The sequence below is a fragment of the Hippichthys cyanospilos genome, chromosome 2 (genome assembly GCF_059441005.1).
Source record: "Hippichthys cyanospilos isolate Australia breed blue-spotted pipefish chromosome 2, RoL_Hcya_1.0, whole genome shotgun sequence".
NCBI classification, from domain to species: Eukaryota; Metazoa; Chordata; class Actinopteri; order Syngnathiformes; family Syngnathidae; genus Hippichthys; species Hippichthys cyanospilos.
This window is the reverse complement of record NC_142370.1, coordinates 33,406,706-33,429,562: the sequence shown is the minus strand read 5'-3', so window position 1 is coordinate 33,429,562 and position 22,857 is coordinate 33,406,706. Positions and strand designations below refer to the sequence as shown.

Below are 22,857 nucleotides of genomic sequence, written 5' to 3'. Positions count from 1 at the left end.
CAGTACCACGGGATACTGTATATATCTCAATAAAACCAGCTCACCAGTGTCATGGAAATCTAAGAAACAACCTACGGTTGCCCTTTCAACATGTGAGGCAGAATACATGGCACTGGCTTCTACCATACAAGAGTGTTTATACCTAGAGCAGTTGCTAGAGGGTATTGACAGTTACAAGTATACACAGCCAATTGTACACGAGGACAACCAAGGAACAATCGCTCTTGCTAAAAACCCTGTAAACAGACAGAGGGCTAAACATGTGGATATAAAATACCATTTTATCAGGTCCACTGTAAGTGAGGGGAGAGTAACGTTGGTTTACTGTCCTACGGATGATATGATGGCTGACATTATGACCAAACCTGTAACCAAGATGAAACTGCAGAAGTTTGAATCTGTTATTTTTGGAGTTTGAAATGAGACACAGAGCCCACGTTGATTTTGTTTTTGTTTATTGGTAGCAGAAAGTTCATTTGTTTTGTTTCATATTGAATTCAAGAACCTGTGAACAAGTGGGGGTGTTGAATGTGAATGACAGATGTGTCCACAGTTTTATTTATGTTTGTATTACTGACTAAGAGTTGTGCCATAGGAGGGCGCTGTATTTATTTGGGTTACTTCTGGGCTACCGTATCTGGAACTTCCTTCCTGTGCGCTCGTAGTGTGTTTTTTTTGTATTGAGCTGCAGTTGTACGGAGCCTGACGTGTGGCCAGCAGCGGTATTGAATAAACTATGCCCTGAAGGCTAAAGATTATATATCTCTCTCAATCGTCATCTTTTCCTCCCGAATACAACGTGCTGCTTGATAGCTAAAAACGCAACAGCTTCCAATAAATTTCATTTAGGTCGTCGTGTTACATCCAATCAGAAATCGCCTGTGTTGCTAGGCAGATACGAAGAAATCTGCCTCGTTTACTTGCTGTTTTTGTCAGAAAATATAGATGTGCGAACTGATCATCAACTATTTTTTAAAAATATCTTATTCAGATCTTGAGGATTGCAACCACGTAGATCCGATTACATCTATTAACAGTCAAAACTTTGGAAAATACCTTCAAATTCAAATCCTGGTCCATCAACAGAGATGTATAAACGTGTAATCTGGAAAAAAAAACTACTTTTCACGAGCTATACAATGACAATAACGGCATTCTATTCTATTCTATTCTATTCTATTCTATTCTATTCTATTCTATTCTATTCTATTCTATTCTAAATATATGGTGTTTCGATTCACATTTGCACGTCAACCTAATAAATCTAATAAACCTAATATTTCTTCATAGGTCAAGTGTTCATTCAAAAATATGTAAAAATACGAAATTGGTTTCCAAACTTTTAAGTGCTACTTTTTAGTAAACGTTAAAAATTCGCTTTGACCAGTTTGCACCACAAATTAACAGCAGGTGGCAGTGTTACAGTCTAAATTGTTATGGTAGCGCAGTTTTTTTTAATGCAAAGCATTCAAAAATCAAGCGAAAAATAAAGGCGTTGATAATTACATGTGAGCTGTAATTGACATTTTTAAATGTTTAAAGGTTGGCTGTAATACTTTCACAGAATGTTCGTTATAGTTTGGTTGAAGAAGCTATTAAACGGTGCTGATTGTTCAGAACATGTACGGTACCGTAATTCTGCACTTTTGATTACTGTTTTAAGTTTACTGTTAATCCGTCGTAATTTTTCTTTTCTTTTGAGTTCATGGGCACATCACAGGAAGTTATAAATCACGAGTGAAATATATAACTAAATTTACATTTCATAAAAAAGGAATATTTTATTTTGAAAGTAAAAGAGGAAGTCATGTAAGAGCTACGCACTGCAGCGAATTGGACTGTTGTTCCTCGGTTGGGGTTGGTCAGTGTTGTCACAGGGCAGCATGAGACTCTCATCTTGGAAGGGATGTGCATTTTGGAAGAAAAAGTCCGTTTGACGACTCGCCCGTTCAAAACGTAAGCAAATTTTATTCAACTTTTTTCATTTGATTCTTGAACAATATGACCGAAATTGATTTGATCAAGTGTGTGGAATGAATGTAGTCCACAGTTGAAGTACAGCAGTCATGCAAAGAGCGACGCGCGCTCGTTAAAAAGTAATTTAGGTTTGATTTTATTACGAATATTTGAGCGTGGTCTATTTTAGGGTGAATATTATGGAGTTGAAGTTATTTTTGAGTATAGTAAGAACTTTTTGCCAAATAGAATTAAGAGCCTTGGTATTACGCAAAGCCATCTTATGAGAGTCTCACATGTGTGACATTGAAAATGACGTAGTACTTAAGTCGTCTGTCCGAGATAAGTACATTTTTTGTACTGCTTTTTTAACCCTTTGTTTTTTGTTGTTTCTTTTGTTAAAAAACAAACAAAAAAAATCCACATTTTGTGTTTAGTCTGACTTAAAAGCAGAAAAAATATTGCAAAAATAGCCTGTAGTAGACATGGTCATACATGAAAATCCATTTTTTTTCAATAAATAATTTCATAAAGTAAAAAAAACAAAAAAAAGGACATGTTTTGATCTGTGTTAATGCCGCTTTGGGAATTCATTTTTGTTGGAATGAATTTGGGATCGCTAATAATTGTGCACACTTAAGAACGTTGCAAGATCAGATTATGTACAAAACACTAAACGCGCTTTTAGTAGTTTTTGCCAAGTCAATTTTGGTGAAAATCTAACTTCAGTATTTTGTTTACGCAGCGTATCACTTAGGCATGCATGGAACCTCAATAATTATAATTGCATTACTCACGTTTATGATCCTCAAAATATTCCACTAACTAATTAACGCATATATAATTAACTGCTTGATATTGATGTGGATCTGTGCTTCATCAAGTCACTTTACGTTCTTGTTATATTGCAGTGTTTCTCAATTGTTTTTTGCAAAGAGAACCCTAACACACACATACTATAAATGCGATCACTATGTATAACAAATGTATACCAAAAATTGTATCCTTTTTAGCATTAACAAAAGAAAAAAGCAATTTAAAACAACTTTCAACAAATGTTAACTTTAGTTTCAACAAAGAGCCGTTCATCAAAGAACCTGAAATTAAAAAAAAGTCACTGAACTAGAAACATTTTTAAACCACCTAAAAAAAATGTAGACACGCCACACTGAACTATAAGCCGCAGGGTTCAAAGCATGAGAAAAAAGTAGATGCTTATTGTCTGATATTTACAATATCACTAGCAAGCTTTTGGTGAAATTTACATTTATCAAATATGTTTTGAGAGAGAAATGTTTGTCGTTTGTGTAGAAGAGAGTAGATAAAAGATTTTTTTAATCACTAGTGCTTACTTGTCGCCCTATGGGTCAATGCAGGCATCTGCCAGCCACGCCCACTCAGCTGTTAGAATGACAAACTAGGAGTTGACGAAGTGTGCCTCGGGACAGAGAACTGACAAGAACAGGATGCCACACACACAGACGAGCTCGAAAGATAGAACTTCCAAACAGCTCGGCTACGATAACACTCCGTATAAAATCCAAACCGCGTATTAGACACAAAGAAAAACAGCGCGCTGGAGAACTCAGACAATAGAAGTTGTTTTGATTTGTGTAGGACTTGTTGGAGGTTCTGTGCTGTTGCTAGCAATCAGTTGGGATGTGTGTAACATTTTTTCCCAAGTGTTGCAAAGTTCCTGAACCTCCAAATCAATCTTATCTTAAGTGTGTGACCGTGGGATCGTCTGTTCGTGGGAAACCTCCTCTTCCCACTGTAACTTGGGCCGCAGCAGAACAGTCTGCTCTTGCCAAGCTGCTCTGTGGGTATTAATAGAAATTTTGGCTACTACTTTGATCCCAGTTTCCCCGCTTGTTCCCGGGTAATGTCTTGTTTCATAACACAAGACCCCCTGATTCCCTTACTACCGTCCCCTCGAAGCTCAAATAATTATTTTAGGCCGAGTGGGGAATAATTGAGCCGTCTGAGCTGGTGTCAACGATTTGAAAAGTCATGAAAAGTCTTTTTTTTCAGTTTGTAATTATGCTAGAAATTGGTTCTCGACACTTTTTCAGTGATGTACCCCCTGTGAAATATTTTTTCAGTCAAGGATTTTGGAGTTTAAACTTGAATCATGCCATCAAAGTCTGATTTAAACCTTTTTTGGATCATCAAATAAATCTGTTGTCAAAACTAAATAACTTATAATTAATAAAGGTTTTTCCACAAAAAATAATCAATATAAAATGTCAGACCTGGCCCCGTCTGTGCGGGTAAATACGACTTGAGAGAATCCTAGGAGAAGAGAAGACATTTTTTACCACCCCTACACCGCACCTGTACTTCCAGTGCAAGAGTAAATATAAGCCAACCTTTTCCACGTCTTTTAGTTTTGGTTTAGCTCCGGAGTTGAGAAGGAGAAAAGGAGTCAGCCAGGTAAACAGCAACGTTTCATTTATTAGTTACAACATTTTACTGTAGAAAATGATGCCAAAGTGCCAAAAATATGTGCTTGGAGGCACACAGCCAGACATTCAATGTCAGTCATGCGAGGGGGGGGGGAGGACTGCTGTTATAAATACTGGGTTCCCACAGGGACTGATTTGATAGCAAGAATGTTTGTCAGTGAGTGCAATCAACAGACTATGTTTTGCATGTCAGCAAAAGACTTGTTTTTGACTCCTTCATTTACTTCGCGACACTCGTGATGATATGCGATCGAGATGATGTCTGGATGGATGATTCGTGTCCGGCGGCATTGAACAACATCATAAAGTGGGCGTGGCAGCTGCACGATGGAAAGCACGGCTTCGGTAAACAAGACGTTTCACTTTCTGGAGTGAATCATCAATGTACCATATGTAATTTAAATGCATATATTTAACTCTGGAAAGTTTTAAAAATATCATGATCGAGGTCCATTATATTTGGAGTTTTAAATCTCGAAACGGCTTTTGAGTTAAGCATTTGTAATTTAATTTAAGGCGTCACGTAGCAGCTGGGATCTGCTGAAAAATTGCAATGAGAAATACACTGTGTTTTGTAATCTACGAACTCGTGATATATCTGGATGGGCTTTTCAATGTCGAGGACCCGAAAATGCAATGTGAGATTCAAGTGAGTATTTGTTTCTGCTTGCCAAGAGGATGTAATTCGAGTAGGCCACCCATTCATGTGCCCAAGTTACACTGCGAAAATAACAAACTGATCTTGCAACACTATGGAGTGAAAGTGCCCGAGATAAATAAATAAATACACCTATATATATATATATATATATATATATATATATATATATATATATATATATATATATATATATATATATATATATATATATATATATATATATATATATATATATATATATATATATATATATACATATATATATTATTTTTGTGAATACATTTGTTAAGTAAATCATATAATATGCAATTAAAACAAATACATGTAAATTTTAATAATTAAATAATATACAAATTCTCAATGACATATTTTATTTGATATAAAAATGGAATTAATTAATGAAACAATTTTAATTCAATATTATAAATAGAAATCCATATTTTTTTTAAATTTTTATTTCACCGTGGCACTTTCATTGTAATACAACAATACAAATGGGAAAAAGGCTTTGTGAAAATTTACCATACACACTGGTCATTAGTTTTGCGCCAAATGATTTGCACACAACAGTCAACAAGCTGGAAAATGTTTTCGTTTGCAACGATGAATGGGCAACTGATTGATGATCAAATTGATCAAATTATTTTGATAATCTACTTTATATTATATAATCTAATTGATTATATTTCTTTTGAAAAAAACCTTGTCCAGTTATTCAGCATTTCGTTTTTATTTTTATTAATATATATATATATATATATATATATATATATATATATATATATATATATATATATATATATATATATATATATATATATATATATATGTTGTAAAATAATGTTAATAAGGATAATGTAATGTTAAATAATAGGAGAAAGGAAATAAAATACGAAAAAAAAGGATTGTTTATGTTTACTGCGGCTATATTGGGGCGTCCATAGAAATCTAGGAACTGATACCCTACTTTGCTGGTTTCAGACTTCGCGGGGGGTTGACACCCCCCATTAACCGCGAAGTAGGGGGGGATCACTGTATTGTTTATTGCTCCACAGATACAAGCTAGTGGGCAAGGAATAATGCTAGACTCAGTAAAGGAAGGATGAAGTTTATGTAGGACATGATTATCTCCCACTCTGTCATCCTGCAACCGCTTCCTCATTTGACAACCCCCCCTTCACCAGCGTACACACACACACACACACACACGCATACAGATCTACACACTTCTATATTGGCCAGCAGGTAAAAATAAACCATTGTTACAAATATACAAAGGAACATGGGAGGGGTTTTCATTGCGTCAAGATGTTCAATCGCCTGCGAGTCGCAAGCTACCGCAAGATCGACACACAGCGCTCCTTCTCGTCAAACGGAGCAGATGGGTCTCAAATGCATGACGCCAGCGACCTGTCACTGCTGCTCCGAATCATTTGTTCACAACAGTGGAGGAAGCTGGACTTAACAGCGGATTTCCCAACCCATAACAGACGAAACCAAATCAAACTACAGACAAAAAAAAGCAATTCCAGATGTATTTCCCCTTGAACAATAATTTTGTCTCTAATAAAAAAAAAAGTAAATATTCCAGTAAATTGCAACAAAAAGATACCCGCCAGTAGGCTGTGCAACTTCTGCCGAGTGCTGACTTGAGTCACTATTTTACCGGAACAATTCATCCGCAAAAAGAACTACTTATTCATTTTTATTGGCGGCTAATGCTTGAAGTTGGCTAGACATCTGTTCAACCTCTGACATCTGTTGAATGGAAAACAAGCGGCTTCAACGTGAAGAACAAATGCTCCTTTTAATAGAATCCTTTTAATCGTCGAAACTATATATAAAATATACAAAAAAAAACAGCAATAAGGACAGTAATAATGAAGCACTAATAAATGAATAGACTTGCATTCTGAGCATATTTTGGAGTAGATGGAATGGAGGAAACTGTAAACAGATGAGGATGATATCATGTAGTGCAAAATATGATGTATTTAGCAGTTTTCCTGCACTGTGCAGGATTTGTAAGGTGCAGGTGTGCGCGTAGACGAAAGGAATGGGAGGTGGGGGGCGGGGAGCATCGTGGAAGACTGGTTAGCACGTCAGCCTCGCAGTTCAGAGGTCACGGGTTTGCTTCCAGCTCCGACCTTCTTGTGTGGAGTTTGCATGTTCTCCCCTTGCCTGCCTGGGTTTTCTACCATCCTCATTTTTGTAGTTCCTTTTATCCTCAGGTGGGTTATCTACCGGTACTCCGGTTTCCTCCCACATTCCAAAAACATTGTATGGTAGGTAAACAGGACAGTAAATTGCCTTTGTATGCGTTTGTGAGAGTGAATTTTTTTTTGCCGTCGTGTGCTCTGTGATTGGCCGGCATCCAGTTCAGCGTGTACCCCACCTACTTCCCTGATATAGCTGGAATGAGCAACTGTATGCTCGCGGCCCTTGTGAGGACAAGGGGTCAAGATAATGGAGCGAAAGATGAGGTGAAAAATCGGGAAAAAATTCAGAGTATGCAAAGGTCAACAGTAATCTGCTCCAATTTGTCACCGTTCAAAAGGCTACACAGTATTGTTGTAATGTTCTTAACTGTCATACAAATGTAAAAGGACAATATCTCTTATATAAACAATGACAATCAGGTTTTATGAAAACTAAGCCTAATTAAACAAATGCTAAAAAAAACATGACAGCCAAAGTGAACTCCCCCACACAGCAAACATTGAGGAAACCCAGCACACTCTGACAAACATCTCAGATATGGTCATCTTGACACGAGGGAGTTCATCCCTAAATCTACTCCCTTTGTCCTCATTTCATTTGGTTAAGGTTACGTATTCCCCAGGTTTTCCCGTCTTGTATTTGTCCTCAATATTTAAGATTTGGACAACTGTCCTTTGGATTTCTTTGACTATTTCTTGTGTGAATATATATATATATATATATATATATATATATATATATATATATATATATATATATATATATATATATATATATATATATATATATATATATATATATATATATATATATATATATATATATATACAGTATATATATATATTTTTTTTGCATATATATATATATATATATATATATATATATATATACAGTATATATATATTTTTTTTTTGCATATATATATATATATATATATATATATATATATATATATATATATATATATATATATATATATATATATATTAAATATGCATTGTTTTTCTTAAATAAAAGTACAATTGAATACAATTAAATAAAGTACAATTGCTCCGAAGAAAAATAAACATCGCATCGCATCAAGTGTCCGAGAACAAAATTTGAAAAAGGCTTCACATTGCATCTAAACTCTTGTTTTTAAATGCGACATTTGCCATCTTCTTCATTCACTGCGTCTGCTCGGTAATCCTAAATCGAGTAAAGCAAAACAACAATGTTTGGCTTTCCCATCATCCTACGTCATGACCCGCGACCTCATGAGTGCAGTGGGGGCTATTAAAGCAGGGTTAAAGGATGTGGGATGTTCATATCTTCTTAAACAAATACACATCGGTTAGCATTTAAAACCCCGCGTGGAGCAATAAAAAAAGAGATGTTTTCCCTCTTAGGATGTAATGGAAACGAACAATCGTTACCATGGTCAAAGAGACTCTTTAAAAAGCAAGGAAAACTTTGTCCTGTTTACCTGTACTTTTTAAATAAATAATGGCCATAATAGGGGTGTCAAACATATGGCCCGCGGGCCAGAGCTGACCCACAAGGAAGTTTATCTGGCCCGCGAGATCCAAAAATGCTTACTGTATTTTCCGCACTATAAGGCGCACCTAAAAGCCTTATTTTTTTTTAACGCTGATGGTGCGCCTTATGTATGGATCAGTATTGAGATTGAGACTCGTAGATGGGGAATGAACGGATAAAGTAAGCTTTACCTCTGTCTTTCGTATGTTTACAGTTGAACAAGGTTGCTCATATTGACTGAGTTATTATGCTGTTGAGAGTTTACAGTAATTATTTGAGTTATTGTTATTACTTTGAGTCATACAATATTGTGATTGAAAAGTTTGAAAATATGTCCTTAATTGAGGGTGCGCCTTATAATCCGGTCCGCCTTATATATGGACAAAGTTTTAAAATATGTCATTAATCGAGGGCGCGCCTTATAATCCGAAGCGCCTTATAGTGCGAAAAATACGGTACTTTTTCAAGAAATGCCCGGATGAGCACTGTTACTTACAAATAGAAGTCAAGGTGTATTAGAAACAATCAGTCTTGTCTTTATTTTTATCTTCTCTTGACTCACAGCTTAGCAGTTATCACAACACTTGCGTATTTGACGCGACATTGTGACTTCTTCGTGAGTTTTCAACGTCTTCTTTCATGTATGTCATCAAAGCATCATTTTATTCCGTTTAATTTTTTTTTGCACTTCACGGTACTCCTTGAAAAGAAGTTGTACAACCACATATTTTGATTGGGCCATTTTCCTCCAGCTGGAATTTTTGTATTTAATGGTTTTTAGTTCATCTTATTACGTGTTACATGTTACATTTGGATATATAGGAGGCTAAAAAGGAAGTTTTTAGGAAGTTATTTTACATTATTTACCTTTTTTGATGTAGATTTGACATGGAACGTGTTTCAATTTTATGTGGTATGCTAAACTGAACTGGAAACTTGCCGTCATGGAGTTCTACTTTTCAACAAGACTTTGTTTTCTCATGGGAAAGTGATGTTCCTCAGTAACGTGTCCCGTTTCAACATATTCTAAACATGGGCCAGTACAAGAATTGGTCTCCTTTAAAGGAATGCTTGAAAGACACCAGTAGTCCATCTTGCTCCAAACAAAAGCTTTCTTCCCATTAAAGGGGAGTTATTTTCTTGGGAGCAACTCAAACTACTTGGCCGTGATACGGTTATACTCGTAATGTTTGCCAGGGACAATTGTCCTCCAGCGAAGAATTTGAATACACAAGTGTGTTTGACATTATGAGTCTTAATTGAAATAATACATTGGTACTTATTGGCATTATATTTATTTTGAAGTATTGACTTGGCCCTCTTGCGGTTGTCTGTTTTACTATAACGGAGTAGATTGACAGGGAGCGCATTCTCGCTGTGTATTTCATCGCACTTCTTTCCAAACAAGCTTAAAAAAAGGAAATATCGTCCTATCACTATTAGTTAGAGGCCAGTAAATGTGTTTGTCTGGCCTGAGTCTTTGCTGAGCTAAATTATTGCAAAAGAGGAGCTAATAATTTATGATATTATTGTTAAGCTTTATTGGCCACCCATCAGAGGTTACTAGGTTATGATAGGTCATTAGAAACTTGTTTTGTAAACGAACCATCCAGGATTCCAGCCAGACAGTTTTGCAAGATCTCAATTTCACAATTTAACTTGCTTTCAAATGTTCCGTTTTTAAAATGACAAATTGGATGAATTGGATTTATTGCCTGGCCCTAAGGGGATTTAAATATGCGAATGCTTGTTTCTTGTGTTTGGCGTGATTGTGTTCTGTTGGAAAGCTGCTTTTACTGGAAATAGTAAGATCGAAACTCAGTTTACAGAAATATGAAGTATGACATTCTGGCCAGGCCATCAAAAGATCTGATCCATGTCGTTTTTGTTTTCTCCTTTTAAGGATTTACTAAGAAAAATCTAACCCTATTGATATTTCCTCAAATAGACAGAAACATTGAGGGAACCTGCTGCCCTTTTTGACTGATGATAAACATATGTTTTTTTTTTTTAACTTTTGCTGGAACATGACTTCTTTTCTCGATAGATGAACAAAGCCTAAAAAGACCACAAATGACGACTTCTAATGTGTTTTGTTGTTTCTTCTTCAGTGATATGTGGAGGACCAGAATCTTAGCGCTGATTTTTGCACTGGTGTTGGGTTCGGAGGTAAGAACACGTTCTCTGTTTTTGTTTTGTATTTGCTTGAGGGCAGTGCATCGGTACTGATGGACTGACTGGAAAACATTGTTAAAACGACGGACCAAGCGCAACGGAACAGTAGATTTTGTCTATCATTGCATGAATTTGTCCGGACTTTATCAACGGTAGTGATGACGGAAGTTTTGTTAACCTTTAGACCGATAGACCAACGATAACAGTTTTGGATAAACTTTCAAAAACGACGGAAGTGGCTCAGCCAATGCCTCACCCCCGGGGTGAAGCACATTGAAGTTGTTCTATTTCGCCACTCCAGACCAAAATAAGGACAAAATAAGGACCAGAATGCGTACCAACAAAACGTCAATCATTATCGACCATATAAAAGGAAGTCAGGAAGTCTGTCTTTCAGGACCTTTTGTGTGGTATTTTTTCATCTCCCGTTGACTATGTGGGTGTGAAGGAAATCATACGTTAAGTTGTTATCGTTATGTGTTTATTTCTTGTCTAGAATAGCACGTATTGCAACCCATCTACAGGTATGCAGTCCTTGTCCATCTCACCCCATTCCTTAGATAGAGTTGTTGACGCAGAAAAATGTTATCTGTAGCTTTCCCTCAGCCCTGCCTATCCGCGATTTGGCTTTTTGTAATGTCTTGTATTGTGCAATGCTTTGTTGAATGGAATAAAAAAAGCAAACAGGGACAGCAGAGCTCTGACAGACCCAGGAACAAATACGAACGTGTGAGCTTTTGCCGTCCTTTGCTAGCAAGAAAAGTCAATCTTGGCTGGTCTGGTGTCGAAATAAAACAACCTTGCCTTGTATTTAGACCATGCTATTGTAGTCGTATGTTCTGTCGTTAATGTTTATTGTAAATGATACTGACACAGCAATGAATTGACTGGTAAAAATCGGAAATTGGATCTTCTACGGAGTAATCCCGATGACTTGATTTTACAGGTTACACGGTGCGAGGATGTGGAATACGTGACCACGGATGAGTTCGCCTCACAGGACCAGCAAGAGAATTTAAGCAAAATATCCACCGTACCAGGAACCACGCGTCACCAGATCCTGGCTGCGCAGTTCGAGTGCTACCTGAAGATAATCCACGATCCACCACGGGCGGAAGAAGGTGACATCATCATACAGTCGGTTTTGCTAGCTATTTAGCCACCATTTTCTTTCCAACTCAAATTGTCTCTTTTCTTGGTCAAAATTTTAAAAACAGTATATGTAATAATGAAATAAAACATGTTGTCAAGAGAATAAAATAACTGAGGGATTAATTAACTATGATTTTCCAAATTCAGATAATCTCTTTTTAATCTCGCTTGAAAAAAAAAGGGAAAAACCTCAACCTGTTATTTTTTTTATTTAGATACATTGTGTTATTATGGCAATTCAAAAGACTGATGTACAACGAAAAAGCGGCTTCTGTTTTGGGGCATTTTTGTAAGACTAAGCCTCAACAAGCGGTATTCAGAGAAGAAAAATGTGAGTAAAGTACAAGGGCTTCTGATTAGCAGGGCAGCTGCTAAAAACATTCCCAGCCTTGTGATCCTCATTCCCGGATTCTTTCTGGATGTAAAATTCCGAGGCAATCGCTTTTAAAAATTAAAAATAGACAGATCAAGTGTTGAAATGAATAATAATACATTTTTAAATCCAATTGCAACCAAAAACCTGAAAATATATTATTTTTAAAAACAGTTTCTGGATGTATTTTATAAAAATCACGCTTTCTTTTATAAAAACTTGCGTTTTTTACGCCTTTCCCCCCATATAAAACGCTTCAAAATTTGAGCTCATATAGTATAAAAAAAATTAAAACAGGGTGTTATTAAAAATTGTAATTGTAAAAAATACATTCATAACTAAAATGCAGAGGTAAAAGTTGAAGAATTTACAAGGCAATGTATTTTTTTTTTATTTTTGCGTCCCTCAAAAATGAAAACTTGCAGTTAAACCACTGTATAAGGCACACTGGATAATTATTATTATTATTATTAGTAGTAGTATTAGTATTATTAGTAGTAGTTGTAGTAGTAGTATTTGTATTATTGGGCGCACTGTCAGCTTTTGAGAAAATTTTTAGAAAAATTTTGAGAAAAGTTTTTAGCTGCGCCTTATAGTATGGAAAATATGGTAATAATAATTCAATCTGTACGCAAAGATACAAAATATACCGTCACATATTTTTCTTAAATAGCCTATCATTCACCTCAGTTGCCCCATGTTAGCCGCTCCACTAATTTATTCAAATATACAGCGGTTGCCGCAACGAAGGGGAAGTGAGTATGAAAGAAAGGAAACTTGGCCTTTGTGTGGTGCCGCTGCGTTTTAGCGCCGCTCAACTCTAATCCGCCTTTGAAATGTCATTTCGTGATCGGCTTCCCAACGTGCCGCTCGGCGGCCAGCTACTACCGGGCTTCCGTCTATTGTTGGCCCCGTTTTGAGTGGCCCAGCTGCGGAGGGGACAATGCAATCTATGTTGCCGAGTTCATTTATATGACAGGGAGTTTCAAATCTCCAGGTTCTTGCCTACCTTCGTGATTACGTTGTGTGCATTTAATGGGTCCCTGTTCGATGGAACAATTGACTTTCGAGTCATTCTCAGGCTCCCAAATCAAAACGTTCATCTCGTTTTTTTTTTGCTGGTTTGTGAGAGGTACCCTGAGGTCATGTTTTGAAAACTCAAATGGAAAATTTCCCCCCAAATTTGAACCGAAGTCCTCCAAATGGCAGATGATCTTAATCACATCCCCGCGACTATCATTTCTTTGTATTTATGTACACGAGAGCTTTGGGCGACTAATATTCTGCCTCGGATTCCGAGAACCAACAGATTTCGCCAGCCACATTGTTTTGTCCCACAACATTAAAGGCCATTTATATGATTCATGAAACTATTTACAATTTACGACTTTGCTTAAAAAGAAATTCAAACACTTTAACTTTCACGTCATACCGGAACTAGAAATGCTTTGGTTTCCAAGTCAGTGAATCATGGGAAATGAAGTCGGACCATAACGAGTCAAGCTTTTCCAATGTGGGACAGCGAGGTATTTTGTCAACTGATTTCCAGTTTCGCCAGTTTATTCCGAGTCCCAACAGATTTCGCCAGCCACGTTGTTTTGTCCCGATTTCCCGAAGGTCACATCTTTGACGTTCAGGTTATTTTTTATTTTTTTAGTCACACATTGATAAAGGCCATTTATATGATTTGTGAAACTATTTACAATTTATGAATTTTTTAAAGAGAAATTCAAACACTTTAACTTTCACGTCATACCGGAACTAGAAATGCTTTGGTTTCCAAGTCAGTGAATCATGGGAAATGAAGTCGGACCATAACGAGTCAAGCTTTTCCAATGTGGGACAGCGAGGTATGTTGTCAACTGATTTCCAGTTTCGCAAGAAGAAAATAAAATGTTTGAATTCAATGTTCGATAGCTACGCGGAGAAGCAAAAGAAAGCAAGTACAGCATTCCCTCGTAACTCTTCGGGTTATGTTGCCTAAAAATCCGGAAACTGAGAACTTTTTTTCGTGCCCTATTTTTTATTTATTTATTTATCTTTATATTTTCTATTCCCAAAAAATGCATTGTTGTCTGTTCCGACTCAAGGAGAAAAAAATATCGCGAAAATAAGCTAGGTAAACCTGACTGTGGTCATAAATGAAAATCCATGTGGGTTGAATTCATTTTTTAATAAATAAATTAGCTAGTTTTTTTAACGGGTTTAACTTAAACAATTGCAAGAAGTATAGCAGCATAATCCTGCAATGCAAAAAGTGACGGTTATAAATAAAAATCTGGGATAGAGGAAAACATCAAAAACTAAATCGCACACTGCACAGTACTTGCTCACTCTGTTGAAAGGAGATGCATTCAAAGACCATTCACACAGTAGGACAGCTCAAATATCAGCAGAAATGCTAGTTTACTTTTGCAAATAAAGGGACCAAGCTAGCTAAAAAGTGCATTCACCAGTTTAGTCATCCAAGATAGCCAAAGTAAAAACACAACCACCAGGCACTAGACTGACTATCAATTACATTTGTTAGTACTGTAATAGTTCCTGATGAAAATTCATTGCATATTTCATTTTTGTGTCTCTACTGCTCCCTACAGGTAATTACTGCAACCGCACGTGGGATGGCTGGATGTGCTGGGGCGATTCGTCTCCTGGGACGGTCATGCAAATGTGCCCTGAGTACTTCCACGATTTTGATCCTGCTGGTGAGGTCAAGAGACAGTAAAAAAAAATGAACATCAAGTCACGCAATGTTACTTTCACCATTTAATTTAACAGAGAAAGTTACCAAAGTTTGTAATCCTGATGGACAGTGGTTCCACCATCCAGAGAGTAACAGAGTGTGGTCCAACTATACTCAGTGTCAGATCTACACCAAGGACAAACTGAAGGTGAAAATCATGCAATCAAGTCTCTTTCTTAGGAATACTTTTGAAAACTTCAGGGAAAAGCTACGACTGGTTGACTTTGTAAGAATGAGGTGATTTCCATGTATTTTTTCCAGTTTGCCATCAGTCTGTACTACCTTGCTATGGTGGGTCATGGCCTCTCCATTGTCTCCCTCGTCATATGCCTCATCATCTTCTCCTATTTCAAGTGAGTGTTTAGATCTTTCGCTCCCTGTCAGCACTCAATGTGGATAAGACCATTCGCGTTTTGTTGTTTATCTAAACGTGACACAACTCTGATTAGCTACTTTAAAAATGCATGGAAAATGAATCCTCGTTGCTATTCAATACATACAAAATAAAGTAGCTATCTATCTAGCTAGCTAACTATCTAGCTAGCTAACTAGCTAGCTAGCTAGCTAGATAGATAGATAGATAGATAGATAGATAGATAGATAGATAGATAGATAGATAGATAGATAGATAGATAGATAGATAGATAGATAGATAAAGCAGTTTAAAAAGAAGCTTGTTCGAGATCAAGCTAGCTAGAGAACTAGCCATCAAGCTAGCTAGAGCGATAGATAGATAGATAGATAGATAGATAGATAGATAGATAGATAGATAGATAGATAGATAGATAGATAGATAGATAAAGCAGTTTAAACAGAAGCTTGTTCGAGATCAAGCTAGCTAGAGAACTAGCCATCAAGCTAGCTAGATAGATAGATAGATAAAGCAGTTTAAAAAGAAGCTTGTTCGAGATCAAGCTAGCTAGAGAACTAGCCATCAAGCTAGCTAGCTAGCTAGCTAGCTAGATAGATAGATAGATAGATAGATAGATAGATAGATAGATAGATAGATAGATTTTTAATAAAAAAATGAGATACTCATATTTTCTATTTCTACACTTTTAAAATAATACATAATACATGGAGGTAGCTCAAAAATGACAACGTTACAGCAATTTGAATGTTGATATATCCCTACGTAGATTTGATTAAAAACGTGTTTCAAGTTTTGGCACATTCATGATTCAGTGGTGTGCGTCGTTTACTAACTCCTTTTTTTCATACACTTCAATTACAATTACCTTTTGGGTGCAGGGAAATGAAAGCGGAGACCTTAAGGGATTTTCTTGTCGAAAGTTGGTATTTTCGTCAATTAACTCAAAACTAATCATCGTGCTTTTGTGAAAACGCATCGCATGTAAATTATGATTAATTATGTAAAAATTCCTATAGGCAATCTACAATTTTTGCATGAATCTCTTTAAAAAATGGACACTTTTGCTACTCTTTTAGGAGTCTTAGCTGCCAGAGAATCTCCCTGCACAAGAACATGTTCCTCTCCTTCATTTTGAACTCGATTGTAACCATCATGTGGCTCTCTCTGACAGCAGCCAACAACCAGGCCATAAACACAAGCAACCCAGTGAGTTCACCGCATCATAACCATATTTTCCGCACTATAAGGCATGCCAGATTATAAGGCGCACTTTCAGTGACTGGTCTATTTTAAAACTGTTTTCATATATGAGGCGCATAGAGTAGAAGCTGCAGTAGTGGCTGGGGTTGCGTTATGCATCCACTAGATGGAGCTGCGCTAAAGGGAATGTCAACAAAACAATCAAATAAGTCAGTCAAACTTTATAAAGGAATACGATTATATGCATTGACACAACATCATTCACTCCCTAAATGGATAAACAGTTATTTTATTTTAGTATTATCTGAAGAATTTGAAAAAATGCCTCCTGATTACGTTGAAAGACTGTTTGGATCAATGCCAAGACAAATCAAGGTTATAAAAGAATATAAATTATTCATGAAATATGAAACCTTTTTTTTGAACTGCAACCAAAACCCTGTAAAATATCTTGTTTTGTTGATTTTAAAACTCCAGTTACAATACAAAAACTTGTGGTTTTTTTTGGCACCTTGTCGCTGTATAAATTGCTTCAAAATCGGAGCATTTATCAGATATAAAAATTTCAAACGGGGTGTTATAAAAATGTTAATTGCTAAAAATACATTTATAACTGAATTGCAGAGGTAAAAATGTAAGAATTGACATGGCAAATAAAAGTTATTTTATTTTTTCATTCCCCCAAAATTAAAACTCTTGGTTTTTGCACCTTATTACAAGGCGCACTGTCAGTTTTTGAAAAAATTCAATGCTTTTGGGTGCGCCCTGGAAAGTGCGGTACATCTTACCGATTTGGTAAAAGGCGCGCGTTTTGCGGTGATTTTCCGTTTCTAAATCCTACCTTCTTCTCTGACAGGTGGGCTGTAAAGTCTTGGCTGTGCTCACACAATACACGTTGACCTCAAACTACTTCTGGATGCTGTGCGAGGGCATCTACCTCCACACCCTCATCATCGTGGCCGTCTTCGTTGGAGAGCAGAAGCTCTTGTGGTACTACGTCTTAGGGTGGGGTAAGCACTGCCATTCCTTATTGTGTACGCAATGAGAAATGATTTGTAAAGATATTAGGGCAGTCTGATGTGAGTCTCGATTTTCAGGCTTTCCTGTCATTCCTGCTGCCACCTATGCCGTGGCTCGCGGGCTCTTCTTTAATGACAAGTAAGCACCCGGAGAAGTGATGTCATCAAGGGTTCGGGATAGGGTCATGAATATGTGGGTTAGGCTTGGGTTTAGGGGTTCGTATTGGGGTAAGATGCAGATTTGGGGTGGTTTCGAGTTCAATTAAAGCACAGGTGTGGAACTCCAGTCCTCGAGGGCCGGTATCCTACATGTTTTCAAATCTTTTCCCTCAAAAACACCTGATTGGGATCATTTTAAAGCTCTTGCAGAGCCTGCTAATGAGCTAATCATTTGAATCAGGTGTGTTGGGGAAAGAAAACTGGAAAACATGCAGGATGCCGGCCCTCGAGGACTGGAGTTCCACACCTATGAATTAAAGCAATCGTCCTGAATTTTTTGATCACCGCGTTGACTAGAAATATGATCATTATCTATGATTAAAATTAACATAAGAAAAAGCAATGTCAATCAACTTAAACGTTAACTACTTCTTACAGGGTTTATACATGTTACAGGTTAGTCTAAAACTGAAGAAAATTCAAAAATGCATTAAAATGTCTGAGTTAGGGTGATTATTATAGATTATGATGGACTAATTTTGGGGGGCAGAATTTGGTTTTGAGGTGGTTTCGAGTTCAATTAAAGCAACGCTCCTGAATTCTTTGCTCACCGCGGTGACTAGAAATATGATCATTATCTATGATTAACATAAGAAAAAGCAATGTAATCAACTTAAAACAAACGTTAACTACTTCTTACAGGGTTTATACATGTTACAGATTAGTCTAAAACTGAAGAAAATTAAAAAATGCATTAAAGTGTCTGAATTAGGGTGATTATGATAGATTATGATGGACTAATTTTGGGGGGCAGAATCTGGTTTCGAGGTGGTTTCGCGTTCAATTAAAGCAATGCTCCGGAATTATTTGCTCTCCGCGGTGACTAGAAATATGATCATTATCTATGATTAAAATTAACATAAGAAAAAGCAATGTAAATCAACTTAAACGTTAACTACTTCTTACAGGGTTTATACATGTTACAGGTTAGTCTGAAACTGAAAAAAATACAAAAATGCCTTAAAGTGTCTGAATTAGTGTGATTATGATAGATTATGATTGACAAATTTTGGGGGGCAGAATTTGGAGTTATTAGTGGTTAGGCTTAGTACTGTTAACTCCCCCTGTTGCTGTGCCTTAGTGCGTACTATTAATATTGTATGTCTCAGGTGTTGGATCAATTCAAACACTTACCTGCTCTACATCATTCATGGACCCATTCAAGCAGCGCTGCTGGTGAGTAAACCGATCAAAGTGTTTACAGATCACACTCAGCGAGCTCAGCGACTCAGCGACCACGTAACAAGCGATGCTCTTTGAATTGCGGTCAATGACGTTTGCGGGATTGGGTGATAGGGCGACATCTATAGGACGCGATTGGTAACCCTGAGGCCAGGCAGCCAATCATTTTCCGGAAGGTTAAAAGAGGAAACGGAAATATAACGCAGCCTTCCAGATTAAAAACGCATATTTTCAGAGTAAGATATAACCAAACATTAAAAACTAAAGCGCTTGAAGAATTCTTAATACAAAATAAATGTCATCTTAATGCCTCTACGTGAGCGCAAGGATGGACTGAAACGTTGGGTCAGTCTGATCGTTGTTTTAATGAAACCAAGAAGGTAACAGCCTTTGTGAACGCGAACACCGCTACGGGCTAAATGACGTATTGAGAACACAAACAGGAAACGCAGCGCAGCTTTCCAGATTAAAAGCAGTATTTCAAAATAAGATTAAGCCAGTAAGTAAACAATCCAAACCGGGGCGCTTGAAGAACTCTTAACACAGAATAAATCTCACATTTATGCCGTTTGTGAACACGGATGGATTCAGACGTTGGTTCGGTCTGCTTGCTTCTTTTATTAAAAATAATGTGGTACAACCTTGCTCCACCTTTCTTTTGTGTCCAGGTGAACCTGTTCTTCCTCCTGAACATTTTGCGGGTTCTAATCACCAAGCTGAAGGAAACCCACTGTGCCGAGTCCACCACCTACATGAAGGCCGTTCGAGCCACGCTCATCCTCATCCCTCTGCTAGGAGTCCAGTTCATCCTTTTTCCCTGGAGGCCCGAGGGGCGCATCAGTCGGGCCGTCTGTGACTTCTTTGTGAATATCTTCTGCCATTTCCAGGTAAAAAACATCCTACCTTTGCTTAGCCATTTACATACTGTATTGCAATAGATTGAACATCTGTATACATATCCATAACACGTTTATTTATAATGTCTTTTATATATTTTATCGCCGAGTGATGTTTTGTCTTTTTTTTTTTTTTTTAAACAGGGACTCCTGGTGGCAATTATATTATGCTTCTGCAATAGTGAGGTATGTTCACATTACAACGTCCAAATTCTGAATGATATTGCGTTGTTTGGATTCGAATGAGGCTGAAATCATGCGATCGCTACCTGTTGTATCGCTAGTTGAGCTGGAGCATTGGTTTTGTTTCACTGTCCACTGTGGCGCCACATTGTGGTAACTCTAAACAATTTAAATTAATAATACTAATAAATTATAAAAATGCATCAAAAAGTGTAAGAAATACATGTTAGAAATACATTAGTACTTGATAATCATGGAATTCATAGTAGATCGTGTGAATAATAATTAAAAACGCTCCTAAACCCTTTGAAGGATTTTTATTAATTGTAGCGGCCATGAGATGGCACTGGTGTGTTGTTGGTGCTTGCAGAGACCTTTCTTAGGTCATTTTATTTGTTTGTTTTTATTTTTCATTTCCACTGATCTAGACATTATTTAGAAGTCAGAACAGAAGCAATAATATTCATTTTTCGATCGTTTTGATTTACTTAAGTTTCGTTTGAGTTAATGCGAAGTGCTTCCCGTATGATGTTGTTTCGCTTGTTTATGGTCTAAACGTCGTTAGAACATAAACCTTTATGTTCTAACGACGCTAACATCAGATGCTAACACCAGACATGACAACCCCAAAGTGGCGAGTGCTGGTGTCTCATAATTATACACCAACACTTTTCGTCTCAAGAATTTTCTTTCTTAACAAGAGACGATATTTTTCCGAAACGACGTTTCGTAACCAGGAATTTTCTATGTTACCGTGTAGAGGATGCACCAACGGTTTGGCGATTTGCTTTCCCAATCAGGCCCAAACGGCGCTGCAGAGAAAATGGGCCCAATGGAAATCGGCGTGGGGTAAGACGGGCTGGGGAGAGACCCCCGTCGGCAACAGCCACTTCAGCTACCACAACAATTCATCCATCACCGAGACCAGTCGCGCCACCGTCAGCATGGAACAGCCCGATGCCCAGTGGAAAAGCGGAGAGAACGCTCGTTACCTGTCCGGCAGGCAGCCGGGGAGAAGTGCGGGGTGCAGCAACGGGGAGTTGGACGCGCTGAGCAAGGCGCAGGCTACATAAATGTGACAGGGCTTGACACCGCAACTTTTTTAGAGACGTATTATAGAATACTTGCAAAACAAGCATACCATTTCACACATATTTTGGGCAGTGAAGCGAAAATGAAGCCTCGTGAACCACTTGGGATATTGGTGTGATGCATGGTACTCTTGGTTTAACTCAGTCCTCGAACAGTGAGGGGGGCCCCGGGGGCAGGGCAGGGGGGGCACGAGGCGATGCCGGGGGGCGTGCGGATGACCCCTGGAAAAAGACTTTACCATGTTTTTACCATGTCAAATATAATTGCGATAACATAAGGATTAACTTTTTTTTTTTTAATTTCAGGCTCTTTGATGCACTTGCTTATTTGTTTCAGTTTTAGACTAACCTGTAACCTGTATAAACACTGTCAAAAAGTAAACAGTTGCTGATGACCCCAGGAAAAAAGCTTTGTTTTCACCATGTGAAGTATGCAATAACATAAGGATTGGCATTATTATTATTATTTTATATTTCAGGCACTTTGATGCACTTGCTTATTTTTTTCAGTTTTAGACTAACTTGCAACCTGTATAAACGCTGTCAAAAAGTAATTAACAGTTGTTGAATGTTGATTTCTATAACTTCTTTGTTTTGTTAATGTTAAAACGGATACAGTTTTAGATATACCTTTATTTTTTTTTATAAATACAGTAATAATCTTTTTTATAGTAGGTGCAATTTTTATCTTTAAACCTTAAACTTTATCTGTAAGCCATTGGCGCGACCTAGAGGAGTAAAAAAAAAAAAAAAAGTGGTTCATGAGGCTTTATTATACATCATTAATTTTATGCACATCTATACACTGTTAAATACAGAACTTCTTTCATTTTGTAGTCCTTGCAGTAATTTTATGTACAGCGTATATTTTATTTTATGTTGTTTAAGATCTAACTTAACCTGGAAGTATGCACTTGTACACAAATCTTCATAGTACTTCATGACAAACACATTTTGCTAAAAATCCCCACAAAACTATATGCATAGCACTCCAATAAACGTGAAAAACAGTTCGTTTTTTTGCTGTTTTTCATTAAGAAATCAAATGTTCAATTTCTGTGTTTTTTTTTTCAAGTCTCAGAAGGACATTCAGAGATTACTGTGCGATGCTTTCTGAATGCACTGTTTAATATGAAACCTACGATTTATCAAATGTACTTGTACACCCCCACACACACAAAAATTACTAATAAATATTATTTATATGCTATTTACTTAACCTTATCGTGATTGTGGCTGAGCTGGTGCCTTCTCGTTGACATGAATCACATCGAGTTGCCTTGTGAATAAAGCTGTCTTGCCCTGCCTATCACATCTGATTTCAGGGGGAAAAAAAAGAATATGATATACAGTATGATGTACATGTTGTAATAATTTTTTAGATTTTTTGGGGGCCAATTAAAAAAACTTACATATGTTTATATAAGGCGG

At 37.0% G+C, this 22,857-nt stretch overlaps 1 protein-coding gene across 1 annotated transcript; it reads left to right on the top strand.

The window, feature by feature from the left end:
• The first annotated feature begins 1,846 nt into the window (after window positions 1–1,846).
• calcrl2 (calcitonin receptor-like 2) lies at window positions 1,847–22,380 on the top strand. The gene is made up of 13 exons (XM_088408695.1): window positions 1,847–1,956; window positions 10,932–10,989; window positions 11,942–12,116; window positions 15,118–15,225; window positions 15,299–15,411; window positions 15,525–15,616; window positions 16,713–16,842; window positions 17,693–17,846; window positions 17,934–17,994; window positions 19,184–19,250; window positions 19,925–20,143; window positions 20,297–20,338; window positions 21,136–22,380. Exons 1-13 carry the CDS (start codon window positions 1,907–1,909, stop codon window positions 21,406–21,408), a joined length of 1,542 nt encoding a protein of 513 aa, XP_088264821.1. The 5' UTR covers window positions 1,847–1,906; the 3' UTR covers window positions 21,409–22,380.
• The last annotated feature ends 477 nt before the right edge of the window (window positions 22,381–22,857 follow it).

What these genes read in the sequence shown, in the direction of transcription:
- calcrl2 (XM_088408695.1), top strand. Translation starts at nt 1,907, where the DNA reads ATGTGCATTTTGGAAGAAAAAGTCCGTTTGACGACTCGCCCGTTCAAA. An exon ending in ACGACTCGCCCGTTCAAAAC is followed by an intron (nt 1,957 to 10,931) that starts GTAAGCAAATTT and finishes TTTCTTCTTCAG; the next exon opens with TGATATGTGGAGGACCAGAA. An exon ending in GGGCTCTTCTTTAATGACAA is followed by an intron (nt 17,995 to 19,183) that starts GTAAGCACCCGG and finishes TGTATGTCTCAG; the next exon opens with GTGTTGGATCAATTCAAACA.